This window comes from Garra rufa, chromosome 20 (assembly GCF_049309525.1).
Source record: "Garra rufa chromosome 20, GarRuf1.0, whole genome shotgun sequence".
In the NCBI taxonomy this organism is placed as follows: domain Eukaryota; kingdom Metazoa; phylum Chordata; class Actinopteri; order Cypriniformes; family Cyprinidae; genus Garra; species Garra rufa.
This window is the reverse complement of record NC_133380.1, coordinates 30,795,470-30,814,616: the sequence shown is the minus strand read 5'-3', so window position 1 is coordinate 30,814,616 and position 19,147 is coordinate 30,795,470. Positions and strand designations below refer to the sequence as shown.

Genomic DNA, 19,147 nt, shown 5'->3' with positions numbered 1-19,147 from the left:
TTATTCCTGTGATCAAAGCTGTGTTTTCAGCATAATTTCTCCAGTCTTCAGTATCACATGATTCTTCAGAAATCATTCTAATATGCTGATTTGCTGTTCAAGAAACTTTTCTGATGATTATCAATGTTAAAAACAGTTGTGCAGCCAGATATTTTTGTGGAAACCATGAAACATTTTTATTTTGCTGGACTCTTTGATGAATAGATAATCCAAAAGAACAGCATTTATTTAAAAGAATGTCTCGATTTAATGCAACTGTAAGGAATTAGTATGATAAGTATGATTATAATGATTTCTGAAGGATCATGTTACACTGCAGTTATGATGCTAAAAAATCGGCTTTGATCACTGGATTTCAGAACATATTCACATAGGAAAGAAAAGGTAATATTTTACAATGTTATTGTTTTTGCTGTATTTATTTATTTATTTATTTTTTTGATAAATAAATGCAGCCTTGGTGAGCAGAAGCGAACTCGAAAGCAATAGAAAATCACAATTATTCCAAACTTTTGACCAGTAGTGTAAGACGGTTGATTTGCAGTCTGTTTGTTTAAAAACGGCTGGATATTTATCACCTTCAGCTCAAGCAGTGGTTTGTGATTGGGTGGGACTTAACATCTGACCTTATCTGAATCTTATTTAAAGCAGCGTTCATCTGTGCTGTTCAGCCCCAGTGCTGCAGTGCTGGCTAGTTTCCTCCCGAGAACCGTTCAGTCAGTCCCAAAGCTGTTGTGGTTATTTGGGTGAAGGTTGAAGACCGGTGTGTTTTGTGAATTAAAGCAGCTGGCGTCTGCTTCCACACCTCTGACGTCTCCTCCCATCGCGTGTTTGTCTTTGCTCTCTCTCGGGTCCAGCTCACTTGTTTTTCCCAGGCTCATGAGAGATGCTAGTTGGATGATCTTTCCAACCCAGAGTTCTGCAGAGTTGAGCAACTGTTCAGTCTTACAGCACTGCCTTAATAAAGCTTAATTACCCAGAGTGCACTTGAAGACAAACAGCACTTTGAAGTTGTGTGTAAATCAGTAAAATAAGACGGATTTCCGTCCCTCGCCCCCGTCGCCTTTCTCGTCCCTCTTTTTTTTTCTTAATAAACAAACGTTTTTTCCACTGGGCTCTATATGTGAGGGGGAAGGGCATGTGGACGCCTGCCAGGCCCGAATTCCTCTCTTATTGAAAGTCTGAAAAAATCTAAGGGAATTTTCCATGGGAGGGAATTAATTTTTCAGCGTTTGCTGAGATGAGAGGTGGTAACCAGGGGGCAGGAGTGTGAGCGAGGTTCATGGAAAAGGAGAAGCCATTGTGGGTTTTTTTTCCCCTCGTAGTTCAAAGGTACCGAATGCCCAGCCCGTATTTTCCACAACAAGCCCGTTTGTTTTGTCATAGTGTCTGCTTTGGGAAAATGATTAGCACTTGCTGCCATTTCCCAGTGCGCATCTGTTTTTACTCTGTACATTAAAGGTAGATTAAATGAGCTGTTCTTTACCATCGAGAGACCTCAAGGAGGTGCTGACCTTTCAGAAAAACAGCGATAGTCCACCTCAAGTGTTCAAACTAAATAGTATTTTTACTTTTCATAGGAGTTCATCAAAAGTTTGGGTAAGAAATAAACACTTTTATTCTGGATGTGTTGAGTTGAATAAAATTGACCGTAAATACATTTATCATTTAACAAAAGATTTCTGTTTCAAATAAATGCTGTTCTTTCAAAGATCTCTATTTATCAAAGAATCCTGAAAAATAAAATGGATCACGGTTCCACAAAAATATGAAGCGTCAAAACTGTATTTAACATTGATAATGATCAGAAATGTTTCTTGAGCAAATCAGCATATTAGCATGATTTCTGAAGGATCATGTGACACTGAAGAGTAATAAGGCTAAAAATTCAGATTTGATCACAGGAATATACAGGTGCATCTCAATAAATTTGAATGTCATGGAAAAGTTCATTTATTTCAGTAATTAAATTCAAATATTATTAAATAAATGTATTAAATAAATTCAGCACACACAGACTGAAGTAGTTTAAGTCTTTGGTTCTTTTAATTGTGATGATTTGGATCAAATTTAACGAAAACCCACCCATTCACATCTCAACAAATTAGAATATGGTGGCATGCCAATAAGCTAATCGAATCAAAAGACCTGCAAAGGTTTCCTGAGCCTTCAAAGTGGTCTCTCAGTTTGGTTCACTGAGCTACACAATCTTGTGGAAGACTGCTGATCTGACAGTTGTCCAGAAGACAGTCATTGACACCCTTCACAAGGAGGATAAGCCACAAACATTAATTGCTAAAGAAGCTGGCTGTTCACGTAGTGCTGTTATCCAAGCATGTTAACAGAAGGTTGAGTGGAAGGAAAAAGTGTGGAAGAAAAAGATGAACAACCAACCGAGAAAACCGCAGCCTTGAGAGGCTTGTCAAGCAAAACCGATTCAAGAATTTGGGTGAACTTCACAAGGAATGGACTGAGGCTGGAGTCAAGGCATCAAGAGCCACCACGCATGTCAAGGAATTTGGCTACAGTTGTCGTATTCCTATTGTTAAGCCACTACTGAAAAACAGACAACATCAGAGGTGTCTTACCTAGGCTAAGGAGACACTGGACTTCAAACAACTTGGGCTATGAGCTTCTCCACCCTTCCTCCAGACTCTAGGACCTTGTTTTCCAAATTAAATACAAAACTTGCTCTCATCTGAAAAGAGGACTTTGGATCACTGGGCGACTGTTGCAGTGTTAAGTTTCCACAGTCTGTGATGATTTGAGGTGCAATGTCTTCTGCTGGTGTTGGTTTTTGAAAACCAAAGTCACTGCACCTGTTTACCAAGAAATTTTAGAGCACTTTATTCTTCCTTCTGCTGACCAGCTTTTTAAAGATGCTAATTTCATTTTCCAGCAGGATTTGGCACCTGCCCACACTGCCAAAAACACCAAAAGTTGGTTAAATGACCATGGTGTTGGTGTGCTTGACTGGCCACCAAACTCACCAGACCTGAACCCCATAGAGAATCTATGGAGTATTGTCAAGAGGAAAATGAGAAACAAGAGACCAAAAAATGCAGATGAGCTGAAGGTCACTGTCAAAGAAGCCTGGGCTTCCATACCACCTCAGCAGTGCCACCGATTGATCACCTCCATGCCACGCCGAATTTAGGCAGTAATAAAAGCAAAATCAGCCTCTACCAAGTATTGAGTACATATACAGTAAATGAACATACTTTCCAGAAGGCCAACAATTCACAAAAAATGTTTTGTTTTTTTTTTGTTTTTTTTTTTGGTCTTATGAAGTATTCTAATTTGTTGAGATAGTGAATTGGTGCGTTTTTGTTAAATGTGAGCCAAATCATCACAATTAGAAGAACCAAAGACTTAAACTTCTTCAGTTTGTGTATTATAATACACATATTGTTTTTCATTAGTGAAGTCCATGCCCCAAAGAATTCAGGCCATCATAAAAGCCAGAGGAGGAGCAACAAAGTACAAACTTTTTGGTTGATGATTCTATAATTGTATCCTGCACTTGATACGGAAAATCATTTTCCATTAATTAAAAGAGTTTAATCTCATTTGTTTGAGATATGTTTCACATAACCAGAATGTTTAATTATCAAACCAAAATAGTTTTGCGTCATATCTGTGATTCGTTTATTTCCTATGAAGTCAAAAAATAGGGTGAATATCTTCTAAGTGTGGTGATTCCATAATTTTTGCCAGGGGTTGTTTATGTTATAGTCTATTAGAATTATTATTTGAAACGGTGAGATTTGTGTCTGTGATTGTTGAATAATATCAACTGAGTGGGTGGTTTTAATTTGGGTTACTGTACTCCTGCATATGTGTCTTTAACATGTCAAACATGTCGTCTCAGGGTCATTTGGTCCCATCAGATGAGATCACCGTGTATTACAGCAGTCAGCCAGCAGGGGAATACCTGGATAAAGTCATCCAAGCACACACAGACTTCATCTTTGCCACGACTAAAGCTCCTCTCAAGCCCTATCCAGTGGCCAAGAATGCCAGTGTGATCGTCGAGGAGAAAACTCAGGTGACACACTCATTGAAAATGAAGTGAAGAATCAGCAGTTTAGAGTTTATCTAGAAGCCCAGATACTTTTGATTTACTTTAAAACTCACCCTTTTTTCCTCAGTGTTGCATGCATTTTGAGGTACCTCTGTAATACACTGTAGTTTATTAATATAGGAGTCAGCATTTGAAGTGGATCAAAATCTTTCATCAAAGTTGTCCTAAAACCAAAACAATACCCATTCTTGTCTTAGAACAACTTTGATCAACTTTATTGACAACTATATTTATAGTACATTATTATTATTATTATTATTATTATTATTATTATTATTATTATAGTAATTCTAAAAACAAGAGAAGGAATTTGTACAACATGGCCACAATTTAATACAACAAGGGAACCAGTTCTTAATTTGCGGCCATGAGCATATTTCTGTCTGCATGTCGTGTGTGGGGATCACATTGTCTCCAGCTACTGAAATTTGTTAGCTTTTTAGTGCCAGTCCACAGCAAACTCACTACTTTCCACAGCAACATTTTCAGTTCCATCCCAGCTTCTATACATCAGTAATGATACTAAATCCACCATTGAATATGCGTGCTAGTACATGTGCAAATCAAATCCAATAATTGAACTTCATCTTCATTTGGAAGATTTTTCTCATTGATAAATTATTTTTAATAACCCTAAGAAGTTGGCATCAGTGCATGACTGGGACTTTTGGGTTTGTCACAATTTGCACAACTGAATTCAGCTTATTTCTGAGTAAGTAAGACAATTAGTTGATCTGAGCATATTAACAAATATTTTTTTTCCCTCTCATATTATAAACTCTATATAAAGTCTAAAGTAATTGAGATGTACAGTACAGACCAAAAGTTTGGACACACCTTCTCATTCAAATGAATGAAAAGGTGTGTCCAAACTTTTGGTCTGTACTGTATATTTTTCTGTTTATTAAAGTTTTTACTCTACATTTGTGCAGTTTTCAGTGGGTTAGTGATATTTTTTAAATATATATAAATTAATAAATAAATATTTTTTTAATGAGTTTTTATACAAAAACTGCTTTTTTATGTAAAATTCACTTTATAAAAGACCCACATTTCTAACTTTAATTCATGGGGATGAAATGGATAATTTTTACATGGTTTCGTCTACATAGATTTTTGCCCATCTTTTGGAAAATCCAATTTTAAAACTAAAAAAAAATTACTTTTACCAGTGGGTGGCTGCAGAGCTCCACTATTTGCTATTTGACCACCTAAAGATATTTTTTCACAAGTTTTTCAGTTGAATTCATATCTACAGTACAGACCAAAGGTTTGGACACACCTTCTTTTGGTCTGTACTGTATTTTTTAAATAAAGATGTGTTAAAGGGAAAGTTCACCCTAAAAAAAAAATGATTTCAGGCCATCTAAGATATAGTAGGTGACTTGTTTCCGTCAGTACAGTAAAGAAATTGTTAGCTGAAATTGTGGTCCACTTTGATAGTCAAAAAAGCATATCAAGAAACACAAAATTTGTACCCTTGGTTCTTGGTGATATATTGAGGTCTTATGAAGCGAAATGATCAGCCTGTGCAAGAAACTGAACATTATTTAATCCAGAGCCTCAGGCAATCAATCAGAAGTGACGTCCGCTTCACAAACGAATCATTCTTTTGAACCAGTTTATCAAATCGGACTGAACTGTCGTAATCAGGGCTTAAAAACGGAAAAAAAATCCATTCGGTTCACTCCGAGCAGAATCGATATTATAACGTTTCTGTTCTTGCGTTCCTCATTAAACAATACGTTCCGAGAACGGTTTTCTAGAAAAAATACCGGTTAATAACGTTATTTTATTGCACAGCACGATAGATAGATAGATAGATAGATAGATAGATAGATAGATAGATAGATAGATAGATAGTGTGTGCCTTTTAATAATGTTTGGCATTATGTTTACAAATGATTAAACCAAATTCCGTGTTCGTGTCATTTGAACTTCTTGTCTTTAAAACCGAAAGTAAACGAGTTCACAACCAGGGTTTGAAAATTAGCGCGGTCAAAAAAATTGTGCTATATTAACACCCTCAAATGCACTACATATAGCCAAAGTCCTTTTAAGAATGGTAAAATGGTAAGATGGTATTCTATAGTCTTTGATATAGCCTAGCGTCAGAAGATTTTTTTTTATGAAAGTACAATGTTGCCAGATATTGCTACGAAAAACAAGCAATTACAAAAAGAGAGAAAAAGATATCCGAAATAAGTTCAAAGCTTGTGTTTTTTAAACAAGATTAATATATCAGTAACACTAACGTTCAACTTTCCACTTTATAAACGTCCCAAAGTGTCACACTAAATTGGAAAAATACACGTATAATAGGTGGATCTGGCAACAACTCAACGCGCTCTCAAGCCCCGTTCACTGCGCTAGCTTCTCGCATCAACATGAATTGCAAACACTCATGTGATATGAGGTGGTTTAAACGGCTTAATAATCATTCAGAGAGCTTGGCATTTTATTTTTGAATATACAAAAATGACCAATGGCCGGACCTCGGTGACCTCATAGCTGGCTACGGCCGTGCCTGGAAACGCGTTACAAATGAGCTAATCATTTTTTTTAAACAATTTTCTTGTTTGATAATACTATAGCGAAATAAGCCCCTTCAAGACCATCCGCTTCACATTCTGACCACAAGGCTTAATCTGCGATAAAAACCTGTTGACTTAATTATTCCTTACCTAATATACATAGCCTATTATAGGCTATTTTCACTCAAACAAAAGAGAACTAAAAACAATAGACAATTTTAACTACAAGTTTTAATTAGGCTACAATAACTTAAACCTAAACATACCTTTGCACATGAAACAGTCAGGTGCTTGGTAACCTTAAGCTCGTCGCATCAGAAAGGGCTCTGCTTATGACGTCTGCTTCGCGGGCATTTCACGGTGTATGTATGCGTCACCGTCGCATTTGCGCACACAATTTGAATTCATGTTTTTGGTCTGCCAAATTGATATAATAAAGAGAACGATAAAAATACCGTTATTAACCGGTTAATTTGGAATTTCTGTTTCTGTTTCTGTTCAGAACGATTAAAATTGATTTTGTTTTCGTTTTTGTTCCTGTTCCTGTTTAATGTCATTTGTTTTCGTTTTTCGTTTTCGTTCCTTAAACCGGTTCAGAGCCCTGGTCGTAATAGTTCGCAGCTTGATCACCACAGATTGACAACTCAATCCAAACTCACTTTTGCATGCATGACAGTCCCTTTGACTCAAAATGATGTAAAATACCAGCATACCTGATTCTTTGATGAGTGAATTTTGAGTGCTCCAGTTCCTCCAACAGTCACTTAACTGAGCAAACAGTTCTGACTCGGACCAAAGACAGACAAGCCACTGATATGCAAATGTATTAAGAGAGCACTTAAAGTTCCCATATTGTCAAAACTGAAATTTCCTGGCTTTTTTCATGATAACTGAGGTCTAGGAGCTATGTAACTACTAATTTCAAAACAGTCAATCTACAGTAAAATGCACACAGCCTGAATAAAGTAGCTGTGCCTTTTCACAAGCTACTGTGACTTCCGTAACAATGTTACCAATGCACCACCCAGAGCACCAACCACCATCCTACCCTCCTTTTGCCAAACCGCCAGACAACATCGCATCCATGCCATTGCTGAGCAACAACAACACGGAAACAATTCGATAAAGTGCTGTTTGATGGATGTCTGGAACTACATCATTGCACAGGCTTCTAAACAACATTAAAGGTCCCATATTGTACACATTTCTGGAGGTTTATTTTAGTTGTTGATGTCCTTAAGAATATATATTTGCGGTATAAGTGCCAAAATCCATCTCAATATATTTTTACAGCTCCTTTTTAAGAGCTCTGTCAAAAACAGGTCGATTTTGGCCCATCTAATTAATATTCATGAGCCTCTCTTCTGATAGGTAGGTAACTACGGTCATGTATCGTTGTAGCCGAACCCAGAGCCATAGAGAGAGCCTAGCCTGCTGATACTCAACAGGATATTTCAGAATGATCATTAATGTTTTTTCTTTTTCAAACAACGAATGCAGTAAGCTACATAACTGTTTTTTTAGTAAAGCCCCTTTCACAATGCGCGCTGATTCTGGAAAATTACGGGAATGAGCGCTGTGTGAACAAAAGCCAGAACCATAAAGGCAGTGTTGTAGTGATGATGCACGTTACCCTGCGACTCTTCACGACGAAAAAATACGTGCAAAGTGGAATGAAGCGGCGATCAGGCAGAGCCAGCTCCGCACTATCAGCGCTGAAGCACAGTTTGTTCAGGTTAGTTTCAGTTTAGTGAAACGTACGCGTCGCATTACATCTCACATCCAAACGTCACATGTCTTTATGGTTTGTGTGTAAAGCACGCACAGATTCCGGAAAACAACTGTGAATGAACCAAATTAAACAATTCCGGAACAAATCATGGGACACATTATCCTTGTATTTACCGGAATCGCTGTGTGAAAGAGGCTGAAGCTGACCTGCCACTGGTCTCTTATATTCACGTTGTTCGGAAGCCTGTGCAATGATGTAGTTTCGTCATCTATCGACTGAACAGGGTTTTCTCGACTTGTTTTCGTGTTGTTGTTGCTCAACAATGGAATGGATGCGTTGTTGTCTGGGTTTGACAAAAGGAGGGTGGAACGGTGGTTGGTGTTCGGGGTGGTGACTGAAGGCAGTGACTGAGTAGATCGGACGTCACATCGTTACGGAAGTCACAGCGGCTCGTGAAAATGAACAGCTACTTTAAGCAGGCTGTGTGCAGTTTACTGTGGATTGACTGTTTTGAAACTCATATGGTAGTTACATAGCCCCTAGACCTTCGTTATCATGAAAAAAGCCAGGAAATTTTGATTTTGACAATATGGGACCTTTAATATACGAGACCAGTGGCACGTCAACTTTAGCCTCTTTCACACAGTGATTCCGGAAATGGATAATGTGTCCGATGATTTGTTCCAGAATTGTTTGATTTGGTTCATTCACACAGTGATTTTCAGGAATCTGTGCGAGCTTTACACACAACCCGTAAAGATCCTGTAAAGACATGTGACATTTGGATGTGACGTGTAATGCAACACGTACATTGCACTAAACTGAAACTAAACTGGTGAACGATAGAGATAGTGAGGAGCTCCCTGATCGCTGCTTCATTCCAGTTTGCACATATTGTTTCGTCGTGAAGAGTTATCACTACAATGCAGTCTTTATGGCATTGGTCCTGGCTTTTGTTCACACAGTGCTCGTTCCAGGACTGATCCTGGCAATGTTACTAGGTCCCCAACCCAGGATCGTTCCCAGAATCAATCCCGGGACGTGTTTGCGTTCACACAGAAGGCAACTTTCCAGCAATTTTCCAGAATCAACGTGCAGTGTGAAAGGGACTTTACTAAAGCAATAGTTACGTAGCTTACTGCATTTGGTGTTTGAAAAAAAAAAAAAAAAACATGAATTACCATTCTGAAACATCCTGTTGAGTATCACCGAGCCACAGCAGGCTACAGCATACATGACACTAGTTACCTGTGGTTGGCCTGGCCGTGCTTCACTCAAAAAACAGGCCAATCAGAAGAGAGGCTTTTGAATATTAATTAAACTGGCCAAAAATGACCTGGTCTTGACAGAGCTCCTAAGAGAGGAGCTGTAAAAAGATATTGAGTGGTTTTTGGCACTTACACCACAAATATATATTCTTAAGGGCATCAACAGCTAAAATAAACCTCCAGAAAGGTGTACAATATGTGACCTTTGGGCCAAATACAAGTTTATGTTTTTTCATTATGTAAAAAAGTGAGCTGATGAAGACGTTTATTCACTTTATATGCTTTAGACATGCAAAACATCCACAGTTCACATCATTTTTGGGTGCTTTAATAATATAATTGCATATATGAAACGTCATTATGTGATTACGTAAACAAACTAGTGAATTGAACCAGCAATTGCCTGAGACTCTGGATTACAGGTAATAATGTTATAAATAATATTCAGTTTTTCTTGCACAGGCTGATTGTTTTGCTTCATAAGACCTCAGTACATCATCAGGAGCCACAGAATATATTCATTTAGTGTTCCCTTACACTTTTTACCTCTAAGTAGTTAAAGTAGTTGTGGAGTTGCATTTTATGAATCACCAAGCACCACAGTTTCAGATAAAAATCTTCTTTACTGTCTTGCTGACCATCTTGAATGTCCTGAGGGTGAGTAAATTGACATTTGTATTTTTATTTTGGGGTGAACTATCCCTCCATGCATATCGTGTTGTGTCTTTTAAAAATGTTTGACAAAGATTTGTTTTAAAGACATCTTTAAAAAGATATTCTCGATCAGGGTTGTAATAGTTTCTGTTGTGTGACAGCTGAAAGGCTCGGATCTGGACTTAACTATCGTGCGAGGGGCTGCAGTCTCCAGAGCCCCTCTGACCACTGCAGCTTGCACTTACGTCAACCTCAGAGTCACGCTCAAGGACAAACAGCAAGGTACGTCAACGGCTTTAGTTAAGACACAATTACAAGTGACCTTTTGTGAGCGAATGCTTTTGTAAGCATTGACGTACCTTTGTTTTTAGTGAAGTGACGAAAAGGACACATGTAATAGAGTGTGGTTCTGCTCCACTGTCTGCGCTGTAAACACATGTTGTTCTCATTCAGAGCCATGTTTACTTATCTCCATTCATGTTTCTCTCAGAGGGCGTAGTTCTGCTGGAGAATCCAAAAGGTGATAACATACTGGACGTGGAGCGGCTCAAGACGGTTTGCTGCAGTGTTTTTGGACTCAACGGTGCACCTGTGACCATATTTCATGGGAAGACAGGTGAGATCTGGCTCAAGGTTCAGACTTTGGACAAAAACTTCCAGAATGGTTTGGTGGTTATGTTAGTGGTACTGATATTTGGTTTTCAGTGACATGTTTTGAGTGACCAGTATACTGATATAGCACAGTAACTAGCAGTTTTGACTCAGTGTATGTACAGATTCCACAAATGTAGAAGCCATGTTTTTTTTTTTATTAAGTTAGTGCACTCATATTCAGCTTATGATTTTTTTTTGTTAATAATTAGGAATAATGGCATGGTTTCAGTTAGGTCAGCTGAACCCTTGTGTGCCAGGGTTTATTTATTTGGCCATCCATTCTTGTTTGGATTTTAGTCAAGCAGTTGAGTGTGTTTTTAATCAGGTCACTGATTCATGAACTGGTCAGTGTTTAGTTGTCTATGTGTGTTTGGTATTTAGTGTGCATTCTCTTCATCTGAATTTTTCCACACTTGTAGAGAGTGTCACGATACCAACATTTGAGTAATTTGAAGTGCTTTTCAGATTTAACATAAGCAGACAGGTTTGAATGCAGCTGAATTGAGTTGGTGCTCTAGTATTATAAGACTGTAAGACTCTTACTTTGTATAGTTTCAGTATTGACTTCATAGTGAAGTGCTGGTCATTTAGATTTCTTAAAACAGTTGGAAGGGCAAACATGAAACTCATCCTCTGAAGGTGCTAGAAACACACTTTCAGTTATACTTGTGTTTGTGTCTTTCAGTGCTGAATGCCCAGACTGACCTGATGTCCCTGAGCGGGCAAACGCTGACGGTGACCTCGGGTTCGAGTCCTGCGGACGTGAGCAGCTCAGACTCTCTGCTATGTCCATATGTCAACCTGCAACTCATGAACGCCAGTCCAGCAGGTGAGTTTTTACTCTTCAGTCATGCCATTTGTTCTTGTTCCACTGAGTGAGCAGTATCATACTCACTCTCTCACACACACACTCACACAGACTGTAACCTTGTTCTACCCCTATGGAGACCTCAGTTAGTCTGTCAGAGGATCTACAATAAAGATACTGCACAGTGTCATATGATTACCTCACTTTGGCCTAATCACATAAAAAAAGACAATCAAATGATTCATTTTTATATTCTAAGAGAAAAATGTGTCCTAGATTGCAAAAGAAAAGCTGATTGTATGTAATTCATTCAAGACATAAGTAAGTATTGATTAATTTTTTTTTTTTTTCTAAATTAAATGAAATGAAAAAAAAAAAAATACATACTATAGTTAACTCAAACCAAAAAAAAAGTTTTTTCATTTCTCATTGTAATTTAGTTTAACATGATGTAAAAATAGAAAATTAATAAAAACCATTTAGACATTTGTGACTCTGGATCACAAAACCAGTCGTAAGTAGCACAGGTATATTTGTAGCAATAGCAAAAAATACATTGTATAGGTCGAAAATAATAGATTTTTGCCAAAAAATCATTAGGATATTAAGTAAAGATCATGTTCCATAAAGATATTTTGTACATTTCCTACCATAAAGATATCAAAACTTAATTTTTAATTAGTAATATGCATTGCTAAGAACAATGTTCTCAATATTTGGATTTTTTTTTTTTTGCACCCTCAGATTCTATCTAAACCATACATTAATGTAAAGCTTATTTATTCAGCTTTCAAATGGTGTATAAATTGATTTTTTTTTTTTTTTGGTTTTGTGGTCCAGGGTCACATTTAACAATATATAGTAAAATGACAAAAACAAACAACAAAATTAATAAAAAAGTAAGTAAAAAAAAAAAATAAAGCATTTTATTTTGTATATTTTTCTGCTTTCATGTTAACTTTGTTGTGTTTTTGTTTGTTTTTCTTAGTTTTTGTTTTAAATGTGTATGTAGTTTTAATTAATGTTTATTTTTTTAGTTGTAGTTACCCTAGTGAAAAATAAATATGCTAAAATTTAAATGAATTTACATTTATTTATGCTAAGTATACTACAAATACACTGTACTTTTGGTATACTAAATTGGTATATTTAAAGTCTGCTAAATTGAAACAACTAATTTTGTACTTCATGCCCTTTAATTGTGCGGAAGTAGTGCTGACGTCCAACTAAAGATATACTTAAAGTATACTTCCAATAGTTCCACTTTGGAACAATCAAATATACTTAAGTACACTTTAAATATTTTACATTTAAAGGTCAATATTGTTTAAAAATCGTACAGTCTTCATCAATGGTGACATTAAAACATATTTCAGGCCTAATATTAAGAAATGTGCATTGTGCACAAGTAGTGCTCCAAATAAAATTTAATTAAAATTTTTATATCAGTAAGTCCTGAGCGATATGTCAGTAGTTATATTAATAGACTTGACCTATACTTAGTACAAAATAAATGCATTTTAAATCTGATACTTTTTTTACTAGGGTAAACTAAATGAAAATGTGAAATGTTGCCTTGTTAACTAGCTGAAATATCCACTGAAATGTTTTTTTTTTTTTTTTTAAACTAACCGAAACAACTCAAAAAAAATAGCAATTAAAAACTAATTCAAAATATTAGTAAAAACTATAAAAGTATGACAGTGATACCAAAATAACACTGGTCACAAATGATCTTTTATTTCATTTTGGATGCTCTTTTTGAATGTAGCTGTTCATACAGTACATATTGTTCCTAGCTGATTTTCAGTTAGGGCACATTCTTCAGATTGTGAAAATGATCTATTTTAAAACATTTATCACGTGTCCTGAAGAAAGATCTCGTCACCACCTTGATCAAGAGGATGTTTTACATTGCGTTTGATCAGAGCAGGTTGAATGATCTGAAAAGTGGGTGGGACACATTATAAACCTGGCTTATGAATATTAATAAGATTACATAACACTAGCCCAGCAGTCAAAACTGATTTGCTGGTAAATGAGTGCTAGCCATATTAGGATGACATTTTACAGATTGGGCCTTTGTTCGTTTTGAGCTGTGCTGTTCAGTCTTAAAGCTAATGTTTGACAACTACGATTGCTGTTTTCTGTGTTTTTGCACTGCAGTCAATCTGTTTTTAAAACTAATTTAAGCATTTTGTTGTTGTTGTAATTGGGGCAGTGGTGTGTGTTTTTCAGGCTTGTGTGTGTTTGTCCCGTAGAGTGTCAGACTGGAGACGTGGCCACACTGCTCTTAATGAACCCAGAGGGGAAAAACGCCTTACAGTTCCCTGATCTGCTGCATGAAACGGCTAAAGTCTTCGGCCTGAGAGGAAGGAAACTGATGCTTTACATGAATGAAGATCTTACAGAAGGTGAGGAACACACCTCTGGATCAGTACAATGTGTACTTTAATCCAGAGCAGGAGATTGACTAAAGTCTCAGTGCATTCAACATACCAGCAACAAACCTGGAAGTCCTTCGTTCATCTTCAGAAAACTAATTAAGATATTTTTAAGAAATCCAAGAGCTTTCTGACCCTGCATAGACAGCAATGCAACTGACATGTTCAAGGCCCAAAAAGGTAGTGAAGGGCATCATTAAAATAGTCCATGTGACATCAGTGGTTCAACCGTAATGTTGTGAAACTACGAGAATACTTTTTGTGTGCAAAGAAAACAAAAATATATAATAAGATGCATTCTGGACAGTCTTTATGAACATGTTTAAGATTTCAACAGAGAGGATGACTCAGCCTTACTTATTTAAACCAGAATATACAGACGATGAGCTAAAAGAGATGGATGGTCAGCAAGCTCTCAAGTTTTATCAAAAGTATCTTAATTTGCGTTCTTAAGATGAGCAAAAGTCTTACGGGTTTAAAACAACAAGAGGATGAGTAATTAATGACAGAATTTTAAATGGGTGAATTATCCCTTAAAGAAGTTAGTAAAGCTCATCATCTTACATATGTGAGCTATTTTTGAGTGAAATGAGACTGGAAACAAAAAATAGAGCAGTTTGATTTCATCAATCAGAAATTGTTATGCCCTAAACTGTCTGAAAATGAAGAAGAACTGGGCTGAAAGGAAAGTTGTTTTTAAGCTTCAAGTAAACAGTCAGTAATGCAGAACAAATATATGAATGATACACGATACACAATCACCGTATCTGACAGCAGCATCCATCATTTAAGCGAATATTCAGATACTAGACAAAAGTCTTCACATATACAATAAACCACACACACAATATATATATATATATTTGAGCCATACAAGTGAACTAATAGTATTGTTTATTGTGAATTCAAAACAGCATTTCTGTGAAGGTAAATGAGATTTAATTACAGATACAATATCAGCTTTAAAATTACTGGATGAACGTTAAGGAAACAGAAAAATTATATAATACACAGCAATATGTTTAGCAATATTTGGTGAAAAATACTTAATGCATAATAAGTTATTTAATACATAAAAAAATTAATTAAATATAACACACATTTCAGTTTCATCCAATCTCATGTTAATCTTACCTATAGAGTAGCACTGCATCCTTCATATCTCCAGAAAGTCTTTAGTTTTATCATACTTGCAAAAGAAAGATACAGCTTTACGAAGATTGATGAGCGCTCCCATTGCCAACAAAACGCATACATTTGATGCCGTTTCACTTACCAGCTGCAGTTCTAAATTATGATCGGTATCTTTTATAGCTGGGACCCCTCCATCTTTCAGTATCAAGCGATGTGTAAATCCAGCGTCGAACTGGGCCTTGTTTATAAAATGTTTGTCAACAAACACACTTGCAAAACTCCCATTCTGCCCCAGAACAACTGCATCTACTGTTCACATAACACTGGGTTCTTCGGGAGGCTGAGCAAGGTTATTTTTGCCTTACAACCAAAACCACACTTCTTTAGAGACATTCTTCCCGAGTAAGTCCCATGCAGCCGGTTGAAGCGGGTTGATGTGCACGCTCTTGTGCTCGCTCTGGTCGATGTGTGCGTAGACGCGCTCTTTCGGGAGAAATGCCCATACAAGGAGTTCCACCCTTTAGGACGTCATGAAGAGCCATGATTGAGGAAAAAAAAAAAAAAAAACATTCAGAAACTTGTAAGAAACCCAGAAGTGTGTGTTTGGCACAGAAATACTCTCTTATGCGTCCAAAACGTTTTTTGAAACTTTAGCCATGTTTAGCATGAATCCAACTCTTTAACAGTGTAAATAACTTAAAGGAGTAGTTCACTTTTTCACAAAAATTTACAGATAATGTACTCACCCTCTTGTCATCCAAGATGTTCATGTCTTTCTTTCTTCAGTCGTAAAGAAATTGTTTTTTTGAGGAAAACATTTCAGGATTTCTCTCCATATAGTGGACTTCTATGGTGCCCCCAAGTTTGAACTTCCAAAATGCAGTTTAAATGCAGCTTCAAACGATCAAAGCCAAGGGAGCAGCGTCTTATCTAGCGAAACGATCGGTTATTTAGTAAAAGACTTTACAATTTATATATTTTTTAACCTCCAATGCTCATCTTGTCTAGCTCTGCGTGTGCTCTTGTGTATTCAGGTTCAAGGCAGTTAGTTATTTTCTCCTCCAACTTTGAAATCATCCTACATCGCTGTTTTACTTTTTTTGTAAAGCGTGTTTGACCTTTTTTGCATGTTCACTTTGTAAACACTGGGTCGGTACTTCTGCAGCGATGTAGGATGATTTTCAATATACCATAACTGTCTTGAAACAGAATACACAGAGTTCACGCAGAGCTAGAAAAGACGAGCACTGGAGGTTAAAAAGTATATCAATTGTAAATTATTTTAGAAAATAACTGATTGGTTTCGCTAGATAAGACGCTTCTCCCTCGTCTGGGATCATTTAGAGCTCTTTGAAGCTGTATTTAAACTGCATTTTGGAAGGTCAATCTTGGGGGCACCATAGAAGTCCACTATATGGAGAGAAATCCTGAAATGTTCTCCTCAAAAAAACATAATTTCTTTACAACTGAAGAAAGAAAGACATGAATTCAGTTCTTCAACCGGTTTGCTGCTTGAGTTCGTATTGAGTTGTTAACCGTTAATTTAGACTTTGTGGGGACATGTTTTAGGTCTCCATGAGGAAACAAGCTTATAAATCATACAGAATGAAGTGTTTTGAAAATCTAAAAATACAATAATTTTCTGTGAGGGGTAGGTTTAGGGTAAGGGGATAGAAAATACAGTTTGTACATTTCAAAAACCCTTACGGCTATGGAATGAACCCATAATACCAGAGTGTGTGTGTTGAAGGTTGCTTTAGTGACATGCACTCACACATTTTCCACAAGAGGATACCTTCACTCCTGAATTCCAGACGTTCAGCATCACTTAAATAATCCCTAACCAATTCCCTGCTGTAATGTGCTTTCCTTCAGATTAGGCTTGAGCAGGGCAGATGAGCTCAGACCTCACGCTCAATCGTTTTGCCTTCATATTTTCGGCACTGATCATGAAATCTTGCCTAACAGCATAGAAGTCAGGTTGTAGGACGTTTCTATGCGCCCACACAGAGTTGAGAAGATACTCATGCTTAAAGTCGTCTAAATTTCACACAGTCAGATCATTAAACCTTTACACTGCCTCAGAGGTCTGTCTGAAAACAGTTTCAAGAGGTATGTTTGCAAATGCTGCCTGCGAAGCCATCACCTGGTAAAACAGAGAAGCAACAAGCTTCCTGAGCTTTCAGTCGCAGACAGTGTGAGAAGAATACAACAGTATAACAGTTTTCACAATCGCTCTAATTAAACTCTCGAGGTTAAATGTTAGAATGAAAACAGTGGGAATAGAAATCTGAGCATTCATGAGGACAACTTGTCTGTGCAAAATTCCTGTGGCACAATTCTTCCTGTCTGCGATCCTCTGGTCTGTAGATGTGGCTTGAGTTCCTCCTCCAATGTACATTCTTGAGATTTTTGATCTGTTTTCTGGTCTAGCAGATGAAGATAATGCGTCGATCAATAGTAAAGCAACAACACACAAGATCTAAGGAATCATTCATGTCTGGAGCACAAACAAAATGGAAGACAAAGGAGCCAACCTGAACCCATCTGGGGGAAGAAAAGCATTTCTAATGTGATTTCGGCTACAGAACCTGAATATATAATACCAATGTTGTCTGAAAAATTGCCTGACATGCAGTTTTCCTTTGGCCGTGGGAAGTGCAGTGCCAGCGTGATCCTGCTCTTCATCTTCTTCCACAGTTTTCTTCTAAAACATCTGGAAATGAAAGACATTGTCCATTTCTCCTCCTTTCATTTCTCATCTTGGAGCCAGAACCCTTTTTGTCTTCAAACATCAGACTCATGCTGTTTGTCTAAAGCCCAACAGATCAGAAAAGAGTTTGTTTGTTTGTTGGTGTCTAAAAGAAAGTGGGTCATATCCCAGAGGCCTCGACTCTTCCTCTATCAGACGTACAGAGGAAGATGGCCGCCGTGCTCTCAGAGATGGCACACATCCTTCTAGATCTTCATTCAGAACCGTTTCATTCAGAGCCTCATCTGCACTGAGAGCTTCTGGTCTATTTCCTGTTTGTCTGATTTGAAGTCCGATAGATAGAAAAGGTGTTCTCACATGCACGCACTGGAGGAGGAACTTGAGGCATATCTAGAAATCAGAAGATCAGACTGGAGGAAAACATCTACAGTAGCAGTCTGCACACCCTGCAGACAAATATACAATAGCTCACTTCAGAAGTCACAAAAAAATGAATGAGTTGTAATCTTGATGTTTGGCTGTGTTTAATTGACTGTTGTTTTGTTTCAGAGCTGGAGGCGTCTTCTCTGCAGACTCTGAGCAGCAAGACCCTCTATGTGAAGGTTCTTCCTACAACAGCAGAAGCCTAACCAGATCAGACCTGCATCTTATACAGATCCTCAGCAACAGCTCTTCTTCCTCACGTCTGTTCGCAATGATGTTTGTAATGGAAAAGGGAAAGGTCAGGTAACAGATAACTCAGATCTCGTCATGTTTGATGAGTAAGTGAGGATTTAGACAAGCGTACTGTAACTGGAGCTTTCTTCTATGAACGTGGGATTTCTGTGGGGAAGCTTTGAATAAACCTGCAAATAAAACCTTTGAATTATTTGTTTATCATTATCATGCAACAGTGTGTGTTTGCTTAAAATGAGAACAGATGGTATAGAAATGTTTCTTAATTGAATACTTTATTGAATCACCCTCATCATTTAATCTGTTGTTGTTTCAAACCCATTAGACTTTCATTCATCTTCAAATCACAAATGAATATAATTGTAATAAAACCGGAGATGTTTTTGTCCCTCCATTGAAAGAATTTGAAAGCATAACATTGATGCTTCAAAAAGTTTATAAAGACTT

General features: G+C 37.2%; 1 protein-coding gene across 1 annotated transcript in view; it reads left to right on the top strand.

The window, feature by feature from the left end:
- Nucleotides 1-18,907, top strand: part of LOC141293517 (isoleucine--tRNA ligase, cytoplasmic-like) — a 35,993-nt gene extending 17,086 nt beyond the window's left edge. Inside the window, exons 7-12 of the mRNA XM_073825547.1 lie at nt 3,872-4,048; nt 10,434-10,554; nt 10,763-10,888; nt 11,612-11,755; nt 13,996-14,148; nt 18,575-18,907. Coding sequence (XP_073681648.1) covers nt 3,872-4,048; nt 10,434-10,554; nt 10,763-10,888; nt 11,612-11,755; nt 13,996-14,148; nt 18,575-18,654 — 801 coding nt within the window. The 3' untranslated portion in view covers nt 18,655-18,907. The remainder of the gene's footprint in view (nt 1-3,871; nt 4,049-10,433; nt 10,555-10,762; nt 10,889-11,611; nt 11,756-13,995; nt 14,149-18,574) is intronic.
- Nucleotides 18,908-19,147: the final 240 nt, after the last annotated feature.